We start from the raw sequence: 20014 nt of genomic DNA, 5'->3' as shown, positions 1-20014 counted from the left end.
TATTAATACTAATTCAAACTCATGAAGCTATAACCCGTGAATTTGAAAGATAGAGCAAAAATAAAATAAGAGGTATTGAACCTAGAGAAGAATAAACAAAAAGAGTGGGAGAGACATTTATAAAGCATAAAAACTTTAAAAAGTCAGCTACTGTAGACTGTTTTCCATCAGCAAAAGAACATAGAGGTCCCAACATTATCATTCAGTTGTGGCATGGCCGCATGGGAGGCACAGGGACTGCCCCAGATTCGGTGATCCCTCCATGACATCTCTACATATTTCATCACAGTTGTATATGTGCAGCTGCCAAATGAGCATAGCAAATAAGTGCATTTTTTTATGTCGTTGGTGATGCTAACTTGAGAATAGTATTTATAGGCGAGAAATTAAGTTGAATATGTCCCCACCTTTTCAAGCAACAGATTGAACGCATTAGCAACTAATTAAGGATTTCATATTCGCATAATATATATATGGGAATATGCCAAGTTTATATTATGAGATTAATTTTGATTAATTTTGAGCCATTAATTTGTTTCTTTATACGATTTTGTATATAGAAATTCGGAACAAAATTATATTTTAGAATTGAATGTGGTGATTAATTAGGAAGATAGAAAATCGAATGTAGCTGATTTATAAGCTCCTCATAAATTTTTATTTTGAAATCGATTATTATAAAGATTTTATAGAGATTTATTAAGAGGATGAAAATGGAAAATTTTATTTCAGATTTAATAGGGAGGTAAATTAGGAAATCTTTGTTTTTGTTAATGGAAAACAGCTGAATCAATATTTTGTTTTATAATTTTATTTTTAAAAATATCTCAACTCCAAAACTTCTTTGTTAAAACTGCTGTGAAAATGTTAATATAGATTTACATAATATTATGTATATGAAGGGATTGAAATTCTTTCTCTTTATATAAAGCATCTAATGCATGCATACCACAAGCTTAACATGTCCATCATTATCCTTAGTTTGATATCGAAAATATTATATAAAAACCAAAACCTGTTTCGAGTAACTATAATCAAATTAAATTGTACAAAAATAAAATATAAATCTGTTTTGTTCTTGAGAATAATCGCTGTCCTAAATTTTTGAATAGAAAGTCTTTTGTAGTTTAAATTGCTACACAAAATCTAGGAACCCTTTCTAGTATAAATTGGTTTTTATACATATAATGATATTTGTTGACTGAGAGGGGCAAAAATAATTTAAAGCGGAAAAAACAAGCAATGATAAGATAAAGACGACCAAATGGCAATAAATTAAATTAATTGGTTAAGTATTTTATATAAAAACGTAGAGATTGCTGGTCCGAATGGTACTTGAGAAAAAGTCATGTAAAAATGCATTGGCGTCTGATTCAGAAAAATGTATAGTATGACAACCCGTCCTGTGGATCCCACTAGCCCTCCGCTAGCTGCCCCAACGGACCGTCCGTAGACCCTGCTACCCCCCGCTAGCCAGCCCAACGGACCCCAAGCTGGTCCTACAGGGCATCGATCCTAACCCCTCACTGTGGATATCCAAATCCATTAGTAGGTTATTGGTGCGCCAGACATTCCTCGAACCCTTGTCCCCACCCTTTAACAACCTTCCCACAGGACAAGCTGTCACCAATTGACCTGCAGATCAATTGGTGACAGCTTGTCCTGTAGGAAGGTTGTTAAAGGGTGGGGACCAGGGTTCGAGGAACGCCAGGGTTCGAGGAACGCCTGGCGCACCAATAACCTACTGGTGGATTGAGATATCCACAGTGATGGGTTAGAATCGATGCCCTGTAGGGCCAGCTTGGGGTCTGTTGGGCCGGCTAGTGGGGAGCTAGCGGGGTCCACAGACGGTCCGTTGGGGCAGCTAGCTGGAGGCTAGTGGGGTCCACGGGATGGGTTGTCACATATAGACCTAGAACTTGTTAGTTATTATAAAGAGAAGAAAAAAAGTAGTAGTAGAAGAAGAAATAAACATGATTCTTGGTGTAACATCCGCGAACCAAAACTCTGCATTTTGGGGATGGGTGTCGATCGACACCAAGAGTAGTGTCGATCGACACCATTAATTTCTGGTTCGACCAGTTCGATTTAATTATTGATTTGGATCGGTTTGGTTTAGGGAAAACCATTGAACCGTGATATTTAAGTGTTTTGTCGACAGAAAAGGATTTTGGAAGGTTGTATTGTCTCCGTTTAGAGTTTTTGAGAGAAAAGAGTTGTTCTTGAGATTTTGGGAGAGATTGGTGAGATTCTTGGCTGTTCTTGAGAGATCTGAAGCTAGGAAGGTGCTAGAAGCTTGCTAGGAAGGTTGGATTTGTTGCTGTTGGTCAGAAACTTCCTGCAAAGAGGTGAGTGCATGACCATGGCTGATCTAAGCCTGAGATTTCATTTGTCTTGCTTGTTTGGTGTTGTTTGTGGTGTTTTCTTGCTTGTTATGGTTGCTATAGGGTTCCTACGGATTCATATGGCTTTGGGATTGAGTATTGGACGGATTGGAGGTGATGGGAAGTGGAATTCGACTCTCAGCTTTGAGCGGTTCGCGAATGCAGAGTCAATATTGATCGACACCAAGTGGGTGTCAGTCGACACCAGTTAGCAGCATCGATCGACACTAGTTAGCAGCATCGGTCGACACTGTGGGGTAGTGTCGGTCGACACCAAGAGCCAGTGTCGGTCGACACTTGGCTGGTGTCGGTCGACACCTCCCTTCCAGCGAGACTATGTTTGCTTCCTGGTTTGTTTGCTTTGTTTGTTGATTGTTTTGGACATTGATATCTCAGTTGCTTGTGTGTATAGTCCAGTAGATGAGAGGATTATCTCACTGAGTGTTTATAAAATACTCATGCATCTTAATTTGTGTTTGTAGTGCAGGTAAAGACAAAGTGTGATCGTAGAATCAAGGCAATGAAGAGGAGGATGTTCTAGGGACTCGATTAATTGTTGTCTGGCATTGCTAGGTTGCTAGAGTTGGGTCATTAGAACATTGCTAGGTTGCTGGTTCTATGTTTTCTGTTGTTTGGTTTTTGGATATTTGCTATGCTTTAAATATTGGTTATTTAATTATTGGATATTTATTGGTTAATGATATTGATATTTTCTACTGTTTGGTTTAATTATGGCTAGGTGGCTAATAGTATCGGACCACTAGTTGTAAAGTATTTATTATTATTATTATTATTATTATTATTATTATTATTATAAAAAGAAAAAAAACGGGTTGGGTCGTTTTACTTGACCGTAGTAGTCTGGTAGACGGGGAGGCCCCAACACCAATTTCTATTATTGTACTGATCAGAGGACTTATTCTTCATTATTTACTAATTAATGGAGATACGCTTATAACTAACGTCTATTCATTGCTAATTGCAATTAGTATAACAATTTACGCTTATTTGACTTTCAATATTCGAGAGGCAAATCCATCAGTTTCCTTTAATATGAGTATAGCGTTTGATAAGAATATGACAGTAGTACTATAATTTAAAGAAATACGTCTGTAATTAAATAGTAGTATTTAGAATTTTAATGTCGACACTTCTGTCTGTCATCTTCTTTACTCTTTACTCTTTGTCTTTTTTTTCTTGGGCTGGGTGGTAAATTGTAGAAGACCAAAAACGCGTTATTTTGGTATTCAATTTACAAGCCAACTGTATTCACACGACACAAATTTTACCACTCACATTAGTAATGAGCATGAAGATATTCTGTTCATGAACCATGTGGTTTCTTATGAATTTTACGGGGTTTTTTCTACAAAACAAGTAAACACACAATTAACTTTCACTCAAAATTATTACCAACAAGCTCACTAACAATCAAATCCAATAAAATCATGATCATTTTACTTGATTAGTAATTTTTTTAGTAGTTGTATGATTGTATCGTATTGTTTAAGTTGCTCATTATCTTTTGATCGAGGCATCTCTTCAAAACATTTTATGCATCTTTACGTTGTTTTGAGGTTTTATTTTGTTTTTTTAATCAAATAGAATTACTTATATATAAAACCAATCTTCTTACTTGCCCACTTAAGAGCTTATTAACTTAATACTCGAGTTTTTTCTAAATTTAAAAATTGTGTTGGTCTTATAAAACATGTATACTTAGAAATCGTGTCCGTCTAAGTTTAAACTTTTAACCATATGTTAGGAGGTGCAGATACTCGTTCACCGTCTAGCGAACATCCGCCACTACTTCATCATTTTTTACAAGTTTTATTGGTAAATCATTTTCTTTACAATATTAGTTGAGTTCTTACAATTTTTATCCAAAATTAAAATTTAAAAGATAGGAAACAGAAAAAAATAATTCTTTCTTTTAGAGGAAATGTAACAAATTCTAAGTCAGCTCAATGAACTAGCAATGTTTCATGTTTATATAAACTCCCTCCATTTTACAGAATATGTCATTTTAATATGTTTCACATAAATTAAAGAAACTTTAAATTAGACATGTATATCCTTATTTTATTAAGTAATTAATGATTCAAATTATGAAAACAACATAACATTTTTCGTATAACAAAGAAACACTTAAAATATATATATATATATATATATATATATATTTTTTTTTTTGTGAAACAGAGAGTAGTATATACTATGGAAAAGAGTATATATACTGTGGAAAAGACGTTAACCTAATAATTATTCTCCTAAAATATCTACTATATAAAAATATGATCGTAATATATACGCTGAATTTTTTACTCCATCAACTTTGTTTTTATTTATTTATTTTTATTTTATTAGTTTTGTTGACATTTATTTTATATTTTGGTTAAGATTTTAAATCTATATATTCAATTCAAAATCAATTCATAAATGCATTTATGAAATTCGAGTCGAGTTTGTAAGAAATAAGAATAACAATTAGAAGAAGAAAAAAATCAATTCAGTGGGTTTGCATTTATGAAATTCGAGTCGAGTTTGTAGGAAATAAGAATAAGTTTGGTACGTTGAACCTTATACAACTGCACAGATTTCTACGTTAGAAAATGCATGACAGCACGAGATGTTTAGTCGAGGAACTAATTAAACATTACAATACGGTATTATTTATTTGCGTCAACGTTATCATAGCTATATAAACTACTACTTATATATTCAAAATACTTCAAAGCTAACTTTCTCGAGAATACATGCAGAGAAGATATAACTATTAGGTCAACAAAATTACGTGAGTGTGGTGGTCACATGACAATTTGGTGTATAATAAAACAAGATTCCCCATTACTTAAATAAAATCACACGTTGCCCCAAATCAATCATTATGTGGATTTATTCGTAATTTTTTTTTTCTTTTTGTTAATTTTTTTTATTTTAATCCGTGTGCTCATATTTGCGACTCGGCCTTACGGTAGAGCAAACGACATTATTTGGTGTATGTTCGTTTTCGCAAAACTAAGGGCATCTCCATTGTCAGAATTTAGCATGAAAAAAATAACTCTTTCTTTTAGAATCAACTCTTATTTAGTGCTCCAAAGAACCGACTCTTGTTAGTCACGTGTCACGAATAGGTTAGGTGTAGATTTTAATATTAAAAAAAAGAAAATATTTTTTCTTCGTCTCTGTTCTCTCTCTCTCTCTCTCTCACATTTCTTCGATCGTCGATTGATTCATACTCATCCTCTGTTTTTGATTTGGAAACAGATTGATTCAATTGTAAATTCGAATTGAGGATTTGATTGATTGGATCATCTCCTTTCATAACTTTCGAAATCCTTTGAATTGAGAACCTCGAAGGTTTGTAAAAACTCTTCCCACTTTGCTTGTGATTTTTCCTGGTTCTGTGATTTCACCTTTTGATTTGTGATGATTGGTATTTGTAGATCTTCCTGAGAATGTTGAATGCATGATGGGTTGTGAAGCTTTTCAGATATTAGATGGAATTAAGAGACACTTGGTTGGGTTGTCTGAAGACCTTTCCATTATAATTCATGTGTTAGTATCTCTACTCACAACATTTCTCCATGCTGAATGAGTCTCTAGTTCTCTAACATTATAGTTTTTAATCTCCATATATTCCCCATTAAGATTAGACTCGTTTTATCATTCTCTGTGTTTTTTCTTTATTGTGTTGCTTTCAAACTTAGATATTTGTAGACCTCTGAAAACATATTATATCTCTGATGGCGAGGTATAACAAGCTCTACTAAATCATTCTTTCTAATGTTGTGTTGTTATCTGCAGATATGTCTTATTGCAAATGCTTCTCCAGATACCGTAGATGAAGTTCTTGCCTTTATTCCATCGCTGAAGGTGAGGCCTTTAGAGCTACCAGAGTCTCATGTGTGTGTTGTTGTTCTTTGAAATCTGAATGGACTTGGGGAAATTTTATCCAATGCAGGCTAAAAAATAGGTGATCAATCAACCCCTAGAAGATGCATTGGTGGAGTTATCCAAACTGAAGAAACCAGAATGATGAGCAGACGAATGCAGTTAACTGTTCAATGCTAGGAGTTGTTTCCAGCTAAAATTAAATGGTATTGACGTCTTTGACTTACCATGATTATGACGAAGGAACTGGAATGCTGCAGGTGGACTTGGTGTGGAGGCATTGTTTCCCTGTGTACTGGAATGGAGATAATCTGTGTACTGGTGGCCATTGGTTCTTGAATACTTTATCACTTCGTGTCTAGTTGCTGTAATGACATTGCAATGACTCTTCAAGGCAACAAGAGAGCAAAACAAGTCAGAGGCATGGTTCTAAACCTATGAATCTATGATCAATGCTTTTGGTGATAGCTCAATGTCTATGTATCCAAATCTTTATCCAATTCTTGTATTCTATACAACATCAAACACTTTCACCAAATCTTTAACATAAAATTTGGATCACAACATTTAAACAAGTTAAGTTCCAATATTTATATTTTGAAAATAAAATCTTTTGATCAATAAGAAGTTAAATTAAAATAAAATAAAACCACTTACACTTTTACCATTGGAGGAGGATAATTGTAATTAACCTTATAAAGGTTTTTATTTTTTTGTTTAAAGTATAAAATTTATTGTTAAAAAATTATACGTGGCTAAAAATAACAACCTTCCATTGGAGATGACCTAAGAAGTTAAATTTTTTAAGTGGAGTTTTAGATGTAAACTTTTTTTTTTTTTTTTTTTTCTAACTCACAAAACTTTTATTGATGCATGTAATCACACTACAAGTCTGAAATTAAAAAGCTGGGAACATGATTGTAAAGAATCAAAGGAACATTCGTCGGAAGAGAAAATTTTGCCAAAGTATATGCGTATCTATTGCTTTCTTTCGATATCCAACTGAATTTTACCAAATCAAAGCTCTTGATCCAAAACTGAACATCCCTCAATGTTACGAATCGAGCCTTGATTAATCTCAGACTTCGATCAATCTCTGCAGAACATATGCGGAATCACTCGACAAGAATGAAATAATCGTAACGATGAAAGAAACTAAGAACATGAGACACAATAACCAGCACAAATCCGAGATTACAACAATGGCGGATTTCGCTATTCGTCTCTCACTCATGATACAAAACTTTGAGCAAAAATTAAAGAATGAAGAAGATGATAATAAGAAACGATTTGTTTTATGTTATAACAGCAAAGCCTCTACTGCAGATAGAGTCTCTGACTTTAGCTTCTTATTTTCGGTTTATTCAGTAATCCCATACTGGAGATAACTGTTTGCTTTTCAATTCTTTATAACCTAATCAAACTAACTGAACCACTGAAATTGAAATCAGAACCAATAACCACAACACTCCACTTTGATTCTATTTATCTTTTCCTTTCATGGACCTACACTTACATGGATTTAACTTTCAGCTATGACGAACTTATCGCCTCAGTCAAGCAACTTTAGAAACTCTAAAGTTGTTTCGAACTTCTGCATTGGTATGCCTTTAGTAAGCAAATCCGCAGGATTTTCATAAGTGTCGATCTTGAGCACTTCCACATTACCTTCCTCTACCACATCTCTGATAAATTTGAACTTGATTGCCACATGTTTAGTCCTACCATGAAAGGTATAATTCCTGGACAAGTTGATAGCAGATTTTGAATCACACCACACTAAAAATTTGTCTTGCTCAAAATACATCTCCTTCAGCAGTCCATGAATCCACAAGGCTTCTTTTACTGCTTCAGTTAGAGCAACAAACTCTGCTTCAGTTGAAGACAGTGTGGCAATACTCTGGAGACACGATCTCCAACTCATTGTGTTTTCTCCTTGATAACTCTCTAATTTACATGTTTTAAGCATCCTTTTTTGTCCATATTTAGCATTATTTATATCCTTACCTTAGCATTTTTAGGCCATTAACTGTAGGAATTCGCATTTAGGCCATTTAGGGTGTTGCATTCTTGCATTTGCATACTTTGGATGAAACAGGTGCTTTAGAGCCTAAAATGGGGAGAAACAAGGACAAATCCGAGCATGTACCCGAAGGAGCTATTGAGCAGGAAGAACAGTCCGAACCCCTACCCGATCGAGGAGGATCCAAGAGAAGGAAGAACAACCTGAAGACCTACCCGAGGAGTAACCCGACCTCATCCTTGTGCACCCCATCGAGCAGACCCTCGGGCAGGACTGGGAAGCTAGGTCAAAGGGGTTTCCATATATAAATCCCCCCTCTTCTTCCTCTCGCCCTAGCACGCCGCAGACCCTCAAACCAGAGAGCGAGAGCTTCTGAGAGAGATCTTGAGCGACTGAAACTCTTTTTCCATTTTGTTAGGATTTATTTTACTTCTTTTTGCTATTCTTTTAGATTTTTACTCTGTACTCTTCACTTCTATTTTTATATTTCAATACAATGCAATTTTCGTTTATCTATGCTTTTGTGTTTTATGCAATGAAATCTGAGTAGTGAAATAAAGTTTCTAGGGATGGAATAGACAAATAGGTGTTCTTGATCGGTTAGGATGTCTTAGCTTGGTTGTTTATGTTTTATAAATTCCTTTCTAGATTGGTGTTCTTAATGAAATCAACAGACCGAGAGGTTGAGATTAGATCTAGGGTGTTTTACCATCGAGAGATGTAGATGAAATGCTTAAATCAATCAATGCTAGAGATTTACTCACTTAGCCTAAGAGATTAGATGTGTAAGGAGTTTATTGACAATAATGAATCGGTTTGTATTGCCTGCTTGGTCATGTTTCTCCAACGAGAGTTGGGTAGGAAAGTGATCAAGGTTGATTGTTTCTATCACGAGAGTGTTTTAACAAGATTTTAGAGATTCATTGTCTAAGGAATATTTGCTTGAGGCATGTAGGACATCCATACTGGTCAGGAACACTTAGGAGTCGATTACCCCATCCTTAGGAGCTTTTGCATCTTGATTGTTTACATTTTTATACATCACTCGACCCTATTTCCGAACTGGTACTCGATCACCAGCTTCGTGTACACCCTCGAGTTGTTCATACTTTCTTTGTTTACTCGATCACCCCACCTGATCCTGTACTCGAATGCTTGCATCGAGTGCTTATGTCGTGTGGTTCTTGTTTATTTGATTTCTTTTATTTATGTTAGGATTGTTAGATCAAAAACATTTCTTGCTTGGCTTGGCTTGCATATTCTAATCATATATCATCTGCTAGCATAACAACCATTTGGATTGATAACCTTTTGTACTACAACTGCATAGGGAATTGATACCCTGGGTGAAAATCCTGTTATCAATTTGGCGTTGTTGCCATTTGGTTGAATTTAATTTGCTACTTTTAAGATTTCAGCACTTGCTAGATCAAGTTCTATTATACAATTTGGGTCGGTACTGACTTTTTTACCTTTGTATTTGTTTGTTTTGCATTTCAGGAACAACCCGAGCACCCACCCGACCCGTCACTCGATCACCTGGATGGGGTTGACCTTCGTGTACTCACTCGGTCACCTGCTTGTGCATGCAAACACGATCCAAGGGTAGCCAACACTTGAGTCCTTTCATCGATAACATCGACAGACCAAGGTTACTCTGACAACAACAAGTCTAGCAATCACAACCAACACCAATTGAGGAGACAATGAACAATCAGAATAGTCCACGAGCTCCTCAAGAGAGGACCAACATAGGAGCAAGAGATGCTCCATCTACTCACACTCAAAGACATGGCATTGTGCCACCTGCTGTTCAGAACAACAACTTTGAGATAAAGAGTAGTCTCATCCAGATGATACAAAGCAACAAGTTTCATGGATTTCCAATGGAGGACCCATTGGACCATCTGGATGAGTTTGATAGGCTCTGTAGCCTAACCAAGATTAATGGAGTTAGTGAAGATGGATTCAAACTCCGGCTGTTCCCATTTTCTTTGGGAGACAAGGCACATATCTGGGAGAAATCACCACTTGGGAAGCATGCAAGAAGGCGTTTCTAGCCAAATTCTTCTCCAACTCCAGAACCGCAAGGCTGCGAAATGACATCTCCAGCTTTGTTCAGAAGAACAATGAGACGTTCAGTGAAGCTTGGGAACGTTTCTAGGGATACACAAGCAGATGCCCTCATCATGGATTCAGCAATGCATCATTGCTGAGTACACTATACCGAGGAGTGGTCCCTAAGATACGGATGTTGCTGGACACCGCAAGCAATGGTAACTTCCTCAACAAAGATGTTGATGAAGGTTGGGATCTAGTGGAAAACTTGGCTCAATCTGATGGGCATTACAATGAGGAATATGATCGCACTGTGCGATCTACAGGAGAGGAAGATGCCAAGTACAAGAGAGACATGAATGCCCTCAATGACAAGCTCGATAGGCTCCTCAACCAGCAGCAGCATGTCCATGCAATCTCAGAGGAAGAGCAGTTTCTGCAACAAGATGGGGAGAATGCTCAGCTAGAGGATGTGAACTACATCAACAACCAAGGAGATTACAACAAAGGGTATAACAACTACAAACCGAACCCAAATCTGTCATACCGTAACCCGAATGTTGCAAATCCTCAAGACCAAATCTACCCATCAGCAGTTCAAGGGAACCAGGTCCAGCAAAAGCCTTTTGTCCAATACAATCAAGGTTATGCTCCTAAGCAGCAATATTCTAGCAATTACAACCAACCAATTGCACCACCTGGATTCCAACAACAGCAAGGATCGCAGAACCAATCCCAAGAAGCTGACCTACGCGGCCTAATTCAGCAGATGATACAAAACCAAGCATCGGCTGCTATGGAGAATGCAAAAGGGTTCGCGGAGATGAGCAACAAAATCGATTCTGGATATAATGACTTGAATGCCAAGTATGATTCCCTCAACACTAAGCTGAGGTACCTAGAGGGCCACCACAACAACCAACCACCTCAAAAAATCAATCAGCTTCCAGGTAAAGCTGTTCAGAACCTAAAGGTTGCCACTGCCCAAGCCATTTTCCTTGATGATGATTATGAGGACTACCTCACTGAGAACAGCAATGTTCAAGATGGAGAGAATATGGATCATTATGGAATGAATGAGTCCCATTACTACATATCCAAGTATGAACCCGAGCCTTCACCCGAGGAGACTGATCAAGTTGATGATCGAGCACTGGTTTGAGAATCACAAACCAAAGAACTACCCGAGGCAGAACCCGATGACACACCCGATGATGGTGATCGGATGATACATCGAGTAGACGTTCAAATGACAGATCAACCTCAACTGCCTGTAGCAGAGGAAGGGGGATTAGAGGAAAGGTTCAATGCTGCTCTTGACATCCAATTAGAGGCGCTTGCAGAGCGTATGGCCAAGCGAAAAGCTCCACCTCCTAAGCTCTTGCCACCACACGAACTTCGAGAGAAAATCATCAAGGAGACAGCTCAGCTGGAGACTGAGGTTAAGGATACTATCAAGGAAATTGGAAATGCAATATTGAGGAGTGGAGTGTGCCTAGATCCTGAACTGCGAATCGAGGAGAAATTGGAGGATCCCGACTCTTTTACTTTGCCATGTTCGATAGGACTTCAAATTTTTTGACAAATGCTTGTGTGATTTTGGAGCTTCAGTCAGCATCATGCCACTGTCAGTTGCCAACAAGATGAGTTTCAGCAGTTTTAAACCGAGTAGTCTGTATTTGGTTCTAACTGATAGAACAATCAGACATCCCATTGGTATCTTGGAAAACTTGCTTCTCAAGGATGGAAGAGTGGAAGTTCCTACTGATTTCATGATCCTTGATATGGATAAGGAACCAGACGATCCACTGATCCTAGGAAGACCATTCTTGGAAATAGTAGGAGCAGTGATTGATGTGAAACAAGGCAAGATCAGAATTGAGCATGGGGAGCATTTCAAAATGGAATTTGGCATCAAGAAAGGAATTAAAAGGCCAACCATTGATGGTCAAGTCTTTTCCACCAAGACAAAGCAAAGAAGAGTCAAGCATCTCAAAGAAGTTAACACTACATTTGTTGTGGAACCTGGACAAGACCTGGAAAATCCATTGAATCAGCCTACTACAATGGAGAAGGTTCCAAAACCTCTCCCTCCTAAAACCCATGCTTGAAGAGCATGAAGAGTTAAGCTTAGTGACTTAAAACATGCTCACTTAGGAGGAAGTCCCAAAGCTATCATTTATTTTCTCTTAATTTTATTTATTTATTTTGTCTTATTTTCGACTTTTGCATATTTACATTTGTTTATAAAAAAAAAGGGAAAAAGGAAATTTTGGAGAACCCGAGGCTCTACCCGAATCCGTACCCGACGCACCTTGATGTGATCGCAGGACGCGACCTCAGCCAAGAAGACCAAGACACGCCGGACGCGACCGAGACGCCTGACCAAGACGCATCGGACGCGACCAGGGCAACCTCTTCAAACGTGGCCAAGGCTCCAACGATCCTTCGCGGAGCCACCACACGTTCCAAGAGCTCAGCAAAGGCGGCCAAACAACGGCTCAACCTATTTGTCCGAACCTACGTCCAACACCAGCCACCCAACGAAGACTCCGAGGGCTCAGTCCGCTTAGTCTTCACTCTTACCCAAGAGTGAAGACGGTCAAGTCGTTAAGCGAGGAAGTGTACTCTTTTTCCTCACTCCGGGTTTGTCCCAATGGGTTTACCGGAGGAGGTTTTAACGAGGCATGGAGCTAAACGCAAAACGCCTAAAGGCTAAGTTGCTTCATGCGCAAAGCCAAGGCGGTTATCTCTCTTTCCCTCTTATTTTTGGTTTAATTTTGAACTTGAGAATATTCTCTTTTGATCCTATGTTTGTGAACGTTGGAGAGTGTTTGTGGCTAAGCGTGTTAGTCAAAAGGTGGCGATGTGTTCTCTTTGTAAAGGGGACACGTCAAAAGGACGATGTGCGGATCAAGATGAATCCGCGTGTCCTTAAGCTCCTATCTAGACCTAGCTATTTAAACTCTCTTTAAGCCCTTGTTCCTCCTTAGACTTGTATGAAAATAAAACTTTTCCTCAAGAGAGATTCTTGAAACTTGTCTCACTCTTCTCTTTCTTCAATCCGGGATTGAACCTTGAGAAAACCCTAACAAGACACGAACCGGGTTCGCCCTTGTTAGCGACCGTATCAAGAGGAGAGCCAAACCTCTTGTGTCGTCAATCGATCCATCCGTACTTCCCCTCATCTCGTTTCCATCTGTCCTCTTTCATCTTTCTCGAGTCCCCTCGAACCATCTCAAATCATTCCCGCTATCGTTTCCCTCGAAGACGTCCACCCGCTCGTCCCGCATCCGTACTGTCTGATTGAACCGTTCGTGGCTTCCCGGAGTATCTCCCGAATGGCTCGTTTGAATTCCTTCAAACTCCGTTTCCATCGTTTGATTCTCCCCTAGATCCAAAGCCAAGAACCTCGGCCGTGAACAGTTTCACCGATTGAAAGTTGGCCGAGAGCTTAAGCCGCGTCCGTACCGCGAACGTAAACGACCGCGTCCGGCGGTCACATCAGCTTGGTATCAGAGCTTCAAAGCTCCTACGAGGTTGTTTCTTTCCAGAACTCTCTGTTCCTTTTAAAGTTTCAATCTTTAAGTTTAAAGCTTGCATCTTTTAGCTCCATAAGACTCGCTTGTTCCTTTGGTTTAATTTGGTGCATGCTTAAGATTGTTTTTCGTCCGCCTAGGTTATTAGAATTTGCATTTGTTCTTCGTGTTCATATCTCTGTTCCTTTGTGTTCTTGTGAGTTCACTTTTAGATCCATAAAGCTAGTTTCGCGATTAGTTTTTGTGTTTCCGCTCTTAGGCATAAAGCAATTCTTGTCGTGTAGCACTTTTACTTTTGCTTTTGCTTTATTTTTTAGTCATAGGATTGCATGTGTCATAGCTGTCCTCAATCATTGTTAGAGGAACGAATCTTTGTGTGGTCCTCTTGAGCGTGTGAGACTCACGTGTGGTTTTCTTTTTGCGAGGTTTAATTTCAAACCTATACCGCGTAGCCACGCCACGTCACCAACAACCAGTCCATACGATGGCCGAAGAAACTCCACCAGCACCGCCAGAGATTGGTGTCACCCTCGCCGCATTACGAACCGGCCTAGAGCAACTAGCTGATCGCCTCACGAGGATTGAACTTATGAACCCTCCTCGCGAAGACCCGTTACCCGCGAGGCGACCACGACGCGAGCCGGCGAGTGATCAGTCCGATGAGGACTTTGAACCGAGGCCTAGACAACGACACCGCTATGAGGATCAAGACGACGAAGGTCCGAGACGTTATGAACCGCACCACAAGATGGTCCCACCAACGTTCGCAGGCAAGTCAGACCCCGAGGCCTATCTTGAATGGGAGAGTCGCATGGACCACTTATACTCATGCCACGCCTATCCGGAGCTACGAAAGGTCCAATATGCGGTGGCGCAATTCACCGATCACGCCCTTACCTGGTGGGATCGACTGGAAGCTGAACAACGACGCAACCGCGACCGACCTATCACTGTTTGGGAGGTCTTGAAAGCCGAGATGCGAAGGCGCTACGTGCCTCCCTACTACCACCGCGAGCTCCAGAAGAAGTTTCGGCGACTAACGCAAGGCGCACGGAACGTGGAGGAGTATTACGAAGAATTTGAGCACTTGCGCAACCGGTTGCAAGTCGATGACTCCGAAGAGTCACTCATGGCTCAGTTCTTGGATGGATTGCAAGAGCGCATTGCGCGCAAGGTCGAGCGCCAACCCTATCAAACCTTTGAAGAGTTGTTGCATCTCTCGGTGCAAATTGAGACTCAAATCAAGAAGAAGAGCGCCTCTGCGCCTCGTGGCCGAACTCAAGGAGCTACCAATTGGACTCCTAGCGCGTCGCCATCAAACCGATTGCCGGAAAAACCAGAGGCGACCAGCGCGGACTCAAGGTTCAAACCTAGGGAGCCGGCCACCAGTGAGCGCCAAGATCCGCGACGCAACACCACCGACGTCCGGAGCCGCGACATTATATGCTTCAAGTGTCAAGGGAGAGGCCATTACGCACGTGATTGTCCGAACGCACGGACAATGATACTGACCGAGGCTGGCGAGATCGAGACCGACGATGAGGCCGAGGAAGAAATGGTGCGAGGAGAAACCGAGCTGGAAGAAGCTGTTGCGGAACCCGAGGACGGAGAACTGCTCATGATACGCTGCATCCTGAACGCCGGTGTAGCCACGGATGACGCCAACCAACGTGACAACATCTTCCACACGAGATGCACTGTAAGTGGTCGCGTTTGTGGCTTGATCATAGACGGAGGTTCTTGCACTAATGTGGCAAGTTCCAGTCTTGTCAAGAAACTTTCTCTTGAAACCACAAACCACCCTCGCCCTTATCGCTTGAGATGGTTAAATGATAAGACCGTGATCCAAGTAAAGGAACAAGTCACGGTCCCATTCAGTATCGGTCCGTATAAGGATCAAGTTCTTTGTGATGTGGTGCCTATGCAGGCTAGCCACCTCTTATTGGGGCACCCATGGCAGTTTGATAAGCGTACCACACACTGCGGCCATACTAACCAATACTTTTTCGTTCATGACAACAAACGTATTTGCTTGAGACCCTTGAGCCCCACGCAAGTACATGAAATGCAAGACAAGTTGTCTAAAGACTCGAACGATAAAAAGAATTTCTTGATTCAATATGGTGATGTTAGAAAGTCCCTTAAGGACTCAGCCCAAGTGATTTTGATGTTGTTTCGAGATGCATTGCTTTCAGGTCTTGATGGTTCACTAGAAGCCTTACCGGAGGTCATACGCTGCGTCCTCAAGCGATTCGCCGATGTGTTCCCCGAAGAACTCCCCGAAGGTCTACCACCAATCAGAGGCATCGAACATCAGATCGATCTAGTTCCAGGAGCGCAGCTTCCCAACCGGCCGGCCTACCGTGACAACCCCGAAGAGGCGAAGGAGCTTGAGCGACAAGTCAAAGAGCTCATGGCGCAAGGTTACGTCCGAGAGAGTTTGAGTCCGTGTGCCGTACCAGTGCTACTAGTCCCGAAGAAAGACGGATCATGGAGGATGTGCGTTGACTGTCGAGCCGTCAACAACATCACCATCAAATACCGCCACCCCATTCCACGCCTCGATGACATGCTAGACGAGCTTAGCGGCGCCAGTGTCTTCTCAAAGATCGATCTGAAGAGCGGCTACCATCAAGTCCGGATGAAGGAGGTTGACGAGTGGAAAACGGCCTTCAAGACAAAACAGGGTTTGTACGAATGGCTGGTAATGCCATTCGGTCTTTCTAACGCCCCTTCTACCTTTATGCGTCTTATGAACCATGTTTTGAGGTCGTTTATCAATATATTCGTAGTGGTTTATTTTGATGATATATTGGTATATAGCTCTAGTTTGACTGATCATGTGAAACACTTAGAGGCTGTCTTGTTTACCCTCCGCGAAGAGCAACTCTACGCAAACTTGAAAAAGTGCGTGTTTGCTGCTGATGAATTGGTCTTTTTAGGCTTTGTTGTGAGTTCGCAGGGCCTCAAGGTCGATGGAGAGAAGATACGCGCAATAGAGGAGTGGCCCACGCCCACGAGCATCACTCAAGTCCGGTCGTTCCACGGCCTAGCCAGTTTTTACCGGAGCTTCGTGCGAGATTTCAGTACGATCGTCGCGCCTCTCACCTCCGTGATCAAGAAGAACAGCGAGTTTCAATGGGGAGAGGCACAAAACAAGGCGTTCACCGAGCTCAAGAAACGCCTCACGCAAGCACCCTTGCTTACATTGCCCGACTTCAACAAAACTTTTGAGGTTGAGTGCGATGCGTCGGGAGTTGGAGTCGGAGCTGTCCTGACTCAAGGAGGCAAACCGGTGGCGTACTTTAGTGAGAAGCTTAGTGGAGCTACGCTTAATTACCCTACGTATGACAAGGAGTTATACGCCCTTGTTCGTGCCATGGAGGTTTGGCAACATTATCTACTGGCGAGAGAGTTTGTGATTCACACTGATCACAAAACTCTCAAGCATCTCCGCGGCCAGACCAACCTCAAGAGACGTCATGCGAAATGGTTGGAGTTCATTGAGTCGTTTCCATACGTCATTAAGTACAAGAAGGGCAAGGAGAACGTAGTCGCCGACGCCTTGTCAAGACGGCATGCACTAATCACCACAATGGACGCGCGCGTATTGGGTTTTGAAAGCATCAAGGATGCTTATGCTGGAGATGCTGAGTTTGGAGATTGCTTCCAGAACCATGGGAAAGGAATCTACACCGAGTTCTACATTCACGAGGGTTTCCTGTTCAGAGGTCGAAGGCTGTGTATACCAAATGGTTCTATCCGGGAGTTGCTAGTTCGTGAAGCCCATAGTGGAGGTTTAGCGGGTCATTTTGGCATCACCAAGACCTTGGCCGTGCTCAAGAAGCATTTTTACTAGCCAAAGATGCGAAGTATGGTAGAAAAGCACGTCGGCCGTTGCATAGCTTGTCGCACCTCCAAGTCGACAACTCACCCGCATGGCCTCTACATGCCTTTGCCCGTGTCCACCGCACCATGGATCGATCTCTCCATGGATTTCATCCTCGGCCTACCCCTCTTGGCGCATAAAGATAGTATCATGGTGGTTGTTAATAGGTTCTCGAAGATGGCTCACTTCATTCCATGCAATAAGAACAATGATGCTGTGCAATTGGCGAACTTGTTCTTTAGTCAGGTCGTAAGGCTTCATGGCGTTCCGCGCACCATCATATCCGATCGGGATCCCAAGTTCCTTGGTCATTTCTGGCGAACTATTTGGCGCAAGCTCGGGACGAAGTTACTGTACTCCACCGCGGCTCACCCTCAGACCGACGGCCAAACGGAGGTCGTCAACAGATCAATAGGCGCCTTACTCCGCACAGCTATCGCCAGCAACAAAGGCTCCTGGCTCGAGTGCATTCCGATCATCGAGTTTGCATACAACCAAGCGGTGCATTCAACTACGAAAAGGTCGCCATTCGAGGTCGCATACGGATTCAAGCCTTTGACGCCCCTGGATCTCCTCCCTATACCACCGAATGAAGTCGAGAATCAGGACGGAGTCGCACGAGCAGAAATGGTCAAGGTTTTGCACGAGGAGGTCCGAGCCAACATAGAGCGAAGAAACGAGCAGTATGCACGCTTCCTCAACCGAGGACGAAAACCGATGCTGTTCAAACCTGGTGATTGGGTCTGGTTACACTTCAGGCCGGAGAGGTTCCAGCAGAAACACAAGGACAAGCTCAGCCCGCGAGGAGATGGCCCATTCCGAGTCATCGAGAAGATCAACGATAACGCCTACCGACTTGAGCTTCCAGGTGAGTTTGGTACATCCACCTCATTCAATGTCACTGACCTCGTTCCGTTTGATGTAGGTGAAGACGAAGATGTTTTGGGGACAAAACCTTTTCAAGGGGGAGGGAATGATGTGATCGCAGGACGCGACCTCAGCCAAGAAGACCAAGACACGCCGGACGCGACCGAGACGCCTGACCAAGACGCATCAGACGCGACCAGGGCAACCTCTACAAACGTGGCCAAGGCTCCAACGATCCTTCGCGGAGCCACCACACGTTCCAAGAGCTCAGCAAAGGCGGCCAAACAACGGCTCAACCTATTTGTCCGAACCTACGTCCAACACCAGCCACCCAACGAAGACTCCGAGGGCTCAGTCCGCTTAGTCTTCACTCTTACCCAAGAGTGAAGACGGTCAAGTCGTTAAGCGAGGAAGTGTACTCTTTTTCCTCACTCCGGGTTTGTCCCAATGGGTTTACCGGAGGAGGTTTTAACGAGGCATGGAGCTAAACGCAAAACGCCTAAAGGCTAAGTTGCTTCATGCGCAAAGCCAAGGCGGTTATCTCTCTTTCCCTCTTATTTTTGGTTTAATTTTGAACTTGAGAATATTCTCTTTTGATCCTATGTTTGTGAACGTTGGAGAGTGTTTGTGGCTAAGCGTGTTAGTCAAAAGGTGGCGATGTGTTCTCTTTGTAAAGGGGACACGTCAAAAGGACGATGTGCGGATCAAGATGAATCCGCGTGTCCTTAAGCTCCTATCTAGACCTAGCTATTTAAACTCTCTTTAAGCCCTTGTTCCTCCTTAGACTTGTATGAAAATAAAACTTTTCCTCAAGAGAGATTCTTGAAACTTGTCTCACTCTTCTCTTTCTTCAATCCGGGATTGAACCTTGAGAAAACCCTAACAAGACACGAACCGGGTTCGCCCTTGTTAGCGACCGTATCAAGAGGAGAGCCAAACCTCTTGTGTCGTCAATCGATCCATCCGTACTTCCCCTCATCTCGTTTCCATCTGTCCTCTTTCATCTTTCTCGAGTCCCCTCGAACCATCTCAAATTATTCCCGCTATCGTTTCCCTCGAAGACGTCCACCCGCTCGTCCCGCATCCGTACTGTCTGATTGAACCGTTCGTGGCTTCCCGGAGTATCTCCCGAATGGCTCGTTTGAATTCCTTCAAACTCCGTTTCCATCGTTTGATTCTCCCCTAGATCCAAAGCCAAGAACCTCGGCCGTGAACAGTTTCACCGATTGAAAGTTGGCCGAGAGCTTAAGCCGCGTCCGTACCGCGAACGTAGACGACCGCGTCCGACGGTCACATCACACCTGGTCGTGTTCCTACTCGGGTGGCGAGTAGAGTCCAAATTCCACAAACCCAAGCCCAC

General features: G+C 41.9%; 1 protein-coding gene, 1 long non-coding RNA gene and 1 other non-coding gene across 4 annotated transcripts; 2 read left to right on the top strand and 1 right to left on the bottom strand.

The window, feature by feature from the left end:
• The first annotated feature begins 5386 nt into the window (after nt 1-5386).
• LOC104773187 (uncharacterized) lies at nt 5387-6853 on the top strand. Of its 2 annotated transcripts, XR_015585870.1 has the most exons (6): nt 5387-5518; nt 5652-5744; nt 5831-5942; nt 6192-6260; nt 6349-6439; nt 6539-6853. It is a non-coding gene; the product is annotated as an uncharacterized LOC104773187 (long non-coding RNA). The 2 variants fall into 2 exon arrangements; XR_015585869.1 differs by lacking the exon at nt 5387-5518 and having other exon boundaries at nt 5546-5744.
• Nucleotides 6854-10390: 3537 nt separating this feature from the next.
• LOC147924384 (small nucleolar RNA R71) lies at nt 10391-10497 on the bottom strand. The gene has a single exon (XR_015587887.1). It is a non-coding gene; the product is annotated as a small nucleolar RNA R71 (small nucleolar RNA).
• Nucleotides 10498-14382: 3885 nt separating this feature from the next.
• LOC147924383 (uncharacterized) lies at nt 14383-17757 on the top strand. The gene is made up of 5 exons (XM_087496749.1): nt 14383-15072; nt 15133-15922; nt 16094-16602; nt 16861-17505; nt 17572-17757. Exons 1-5 carry the CDS (start codon nt 14383-14385, stop codon nt 17755-17757), a joined length of 2820 nt encoding a protein of 939 aa, XP_087352875.1.
• The last annotated feature ends 2257 nt before the right edge of the window (nt 17758-20014 follow it).

The sequence above is a fragment of the Camelina sativa genome, chromosome 17 (genome assembly GCF_030686135.1).
Source record: "Camelina sativa cultivar CO46 ecotype springtype chromosome 17, ASM3068613v1".
In the NCBI taxonomy this organism is placed as follows: Eukaryota; Viridiplantae; Streptophyta; class Magnoliopsida; order Brassicales; family Brassicaceae; genus Camelina; species Camelina sativa.
The sequence above is the reverse complement of the archived record's forward strand: the minus strand, read 5'-3'. Positions and strand labels throughout refer to the sequence as shown.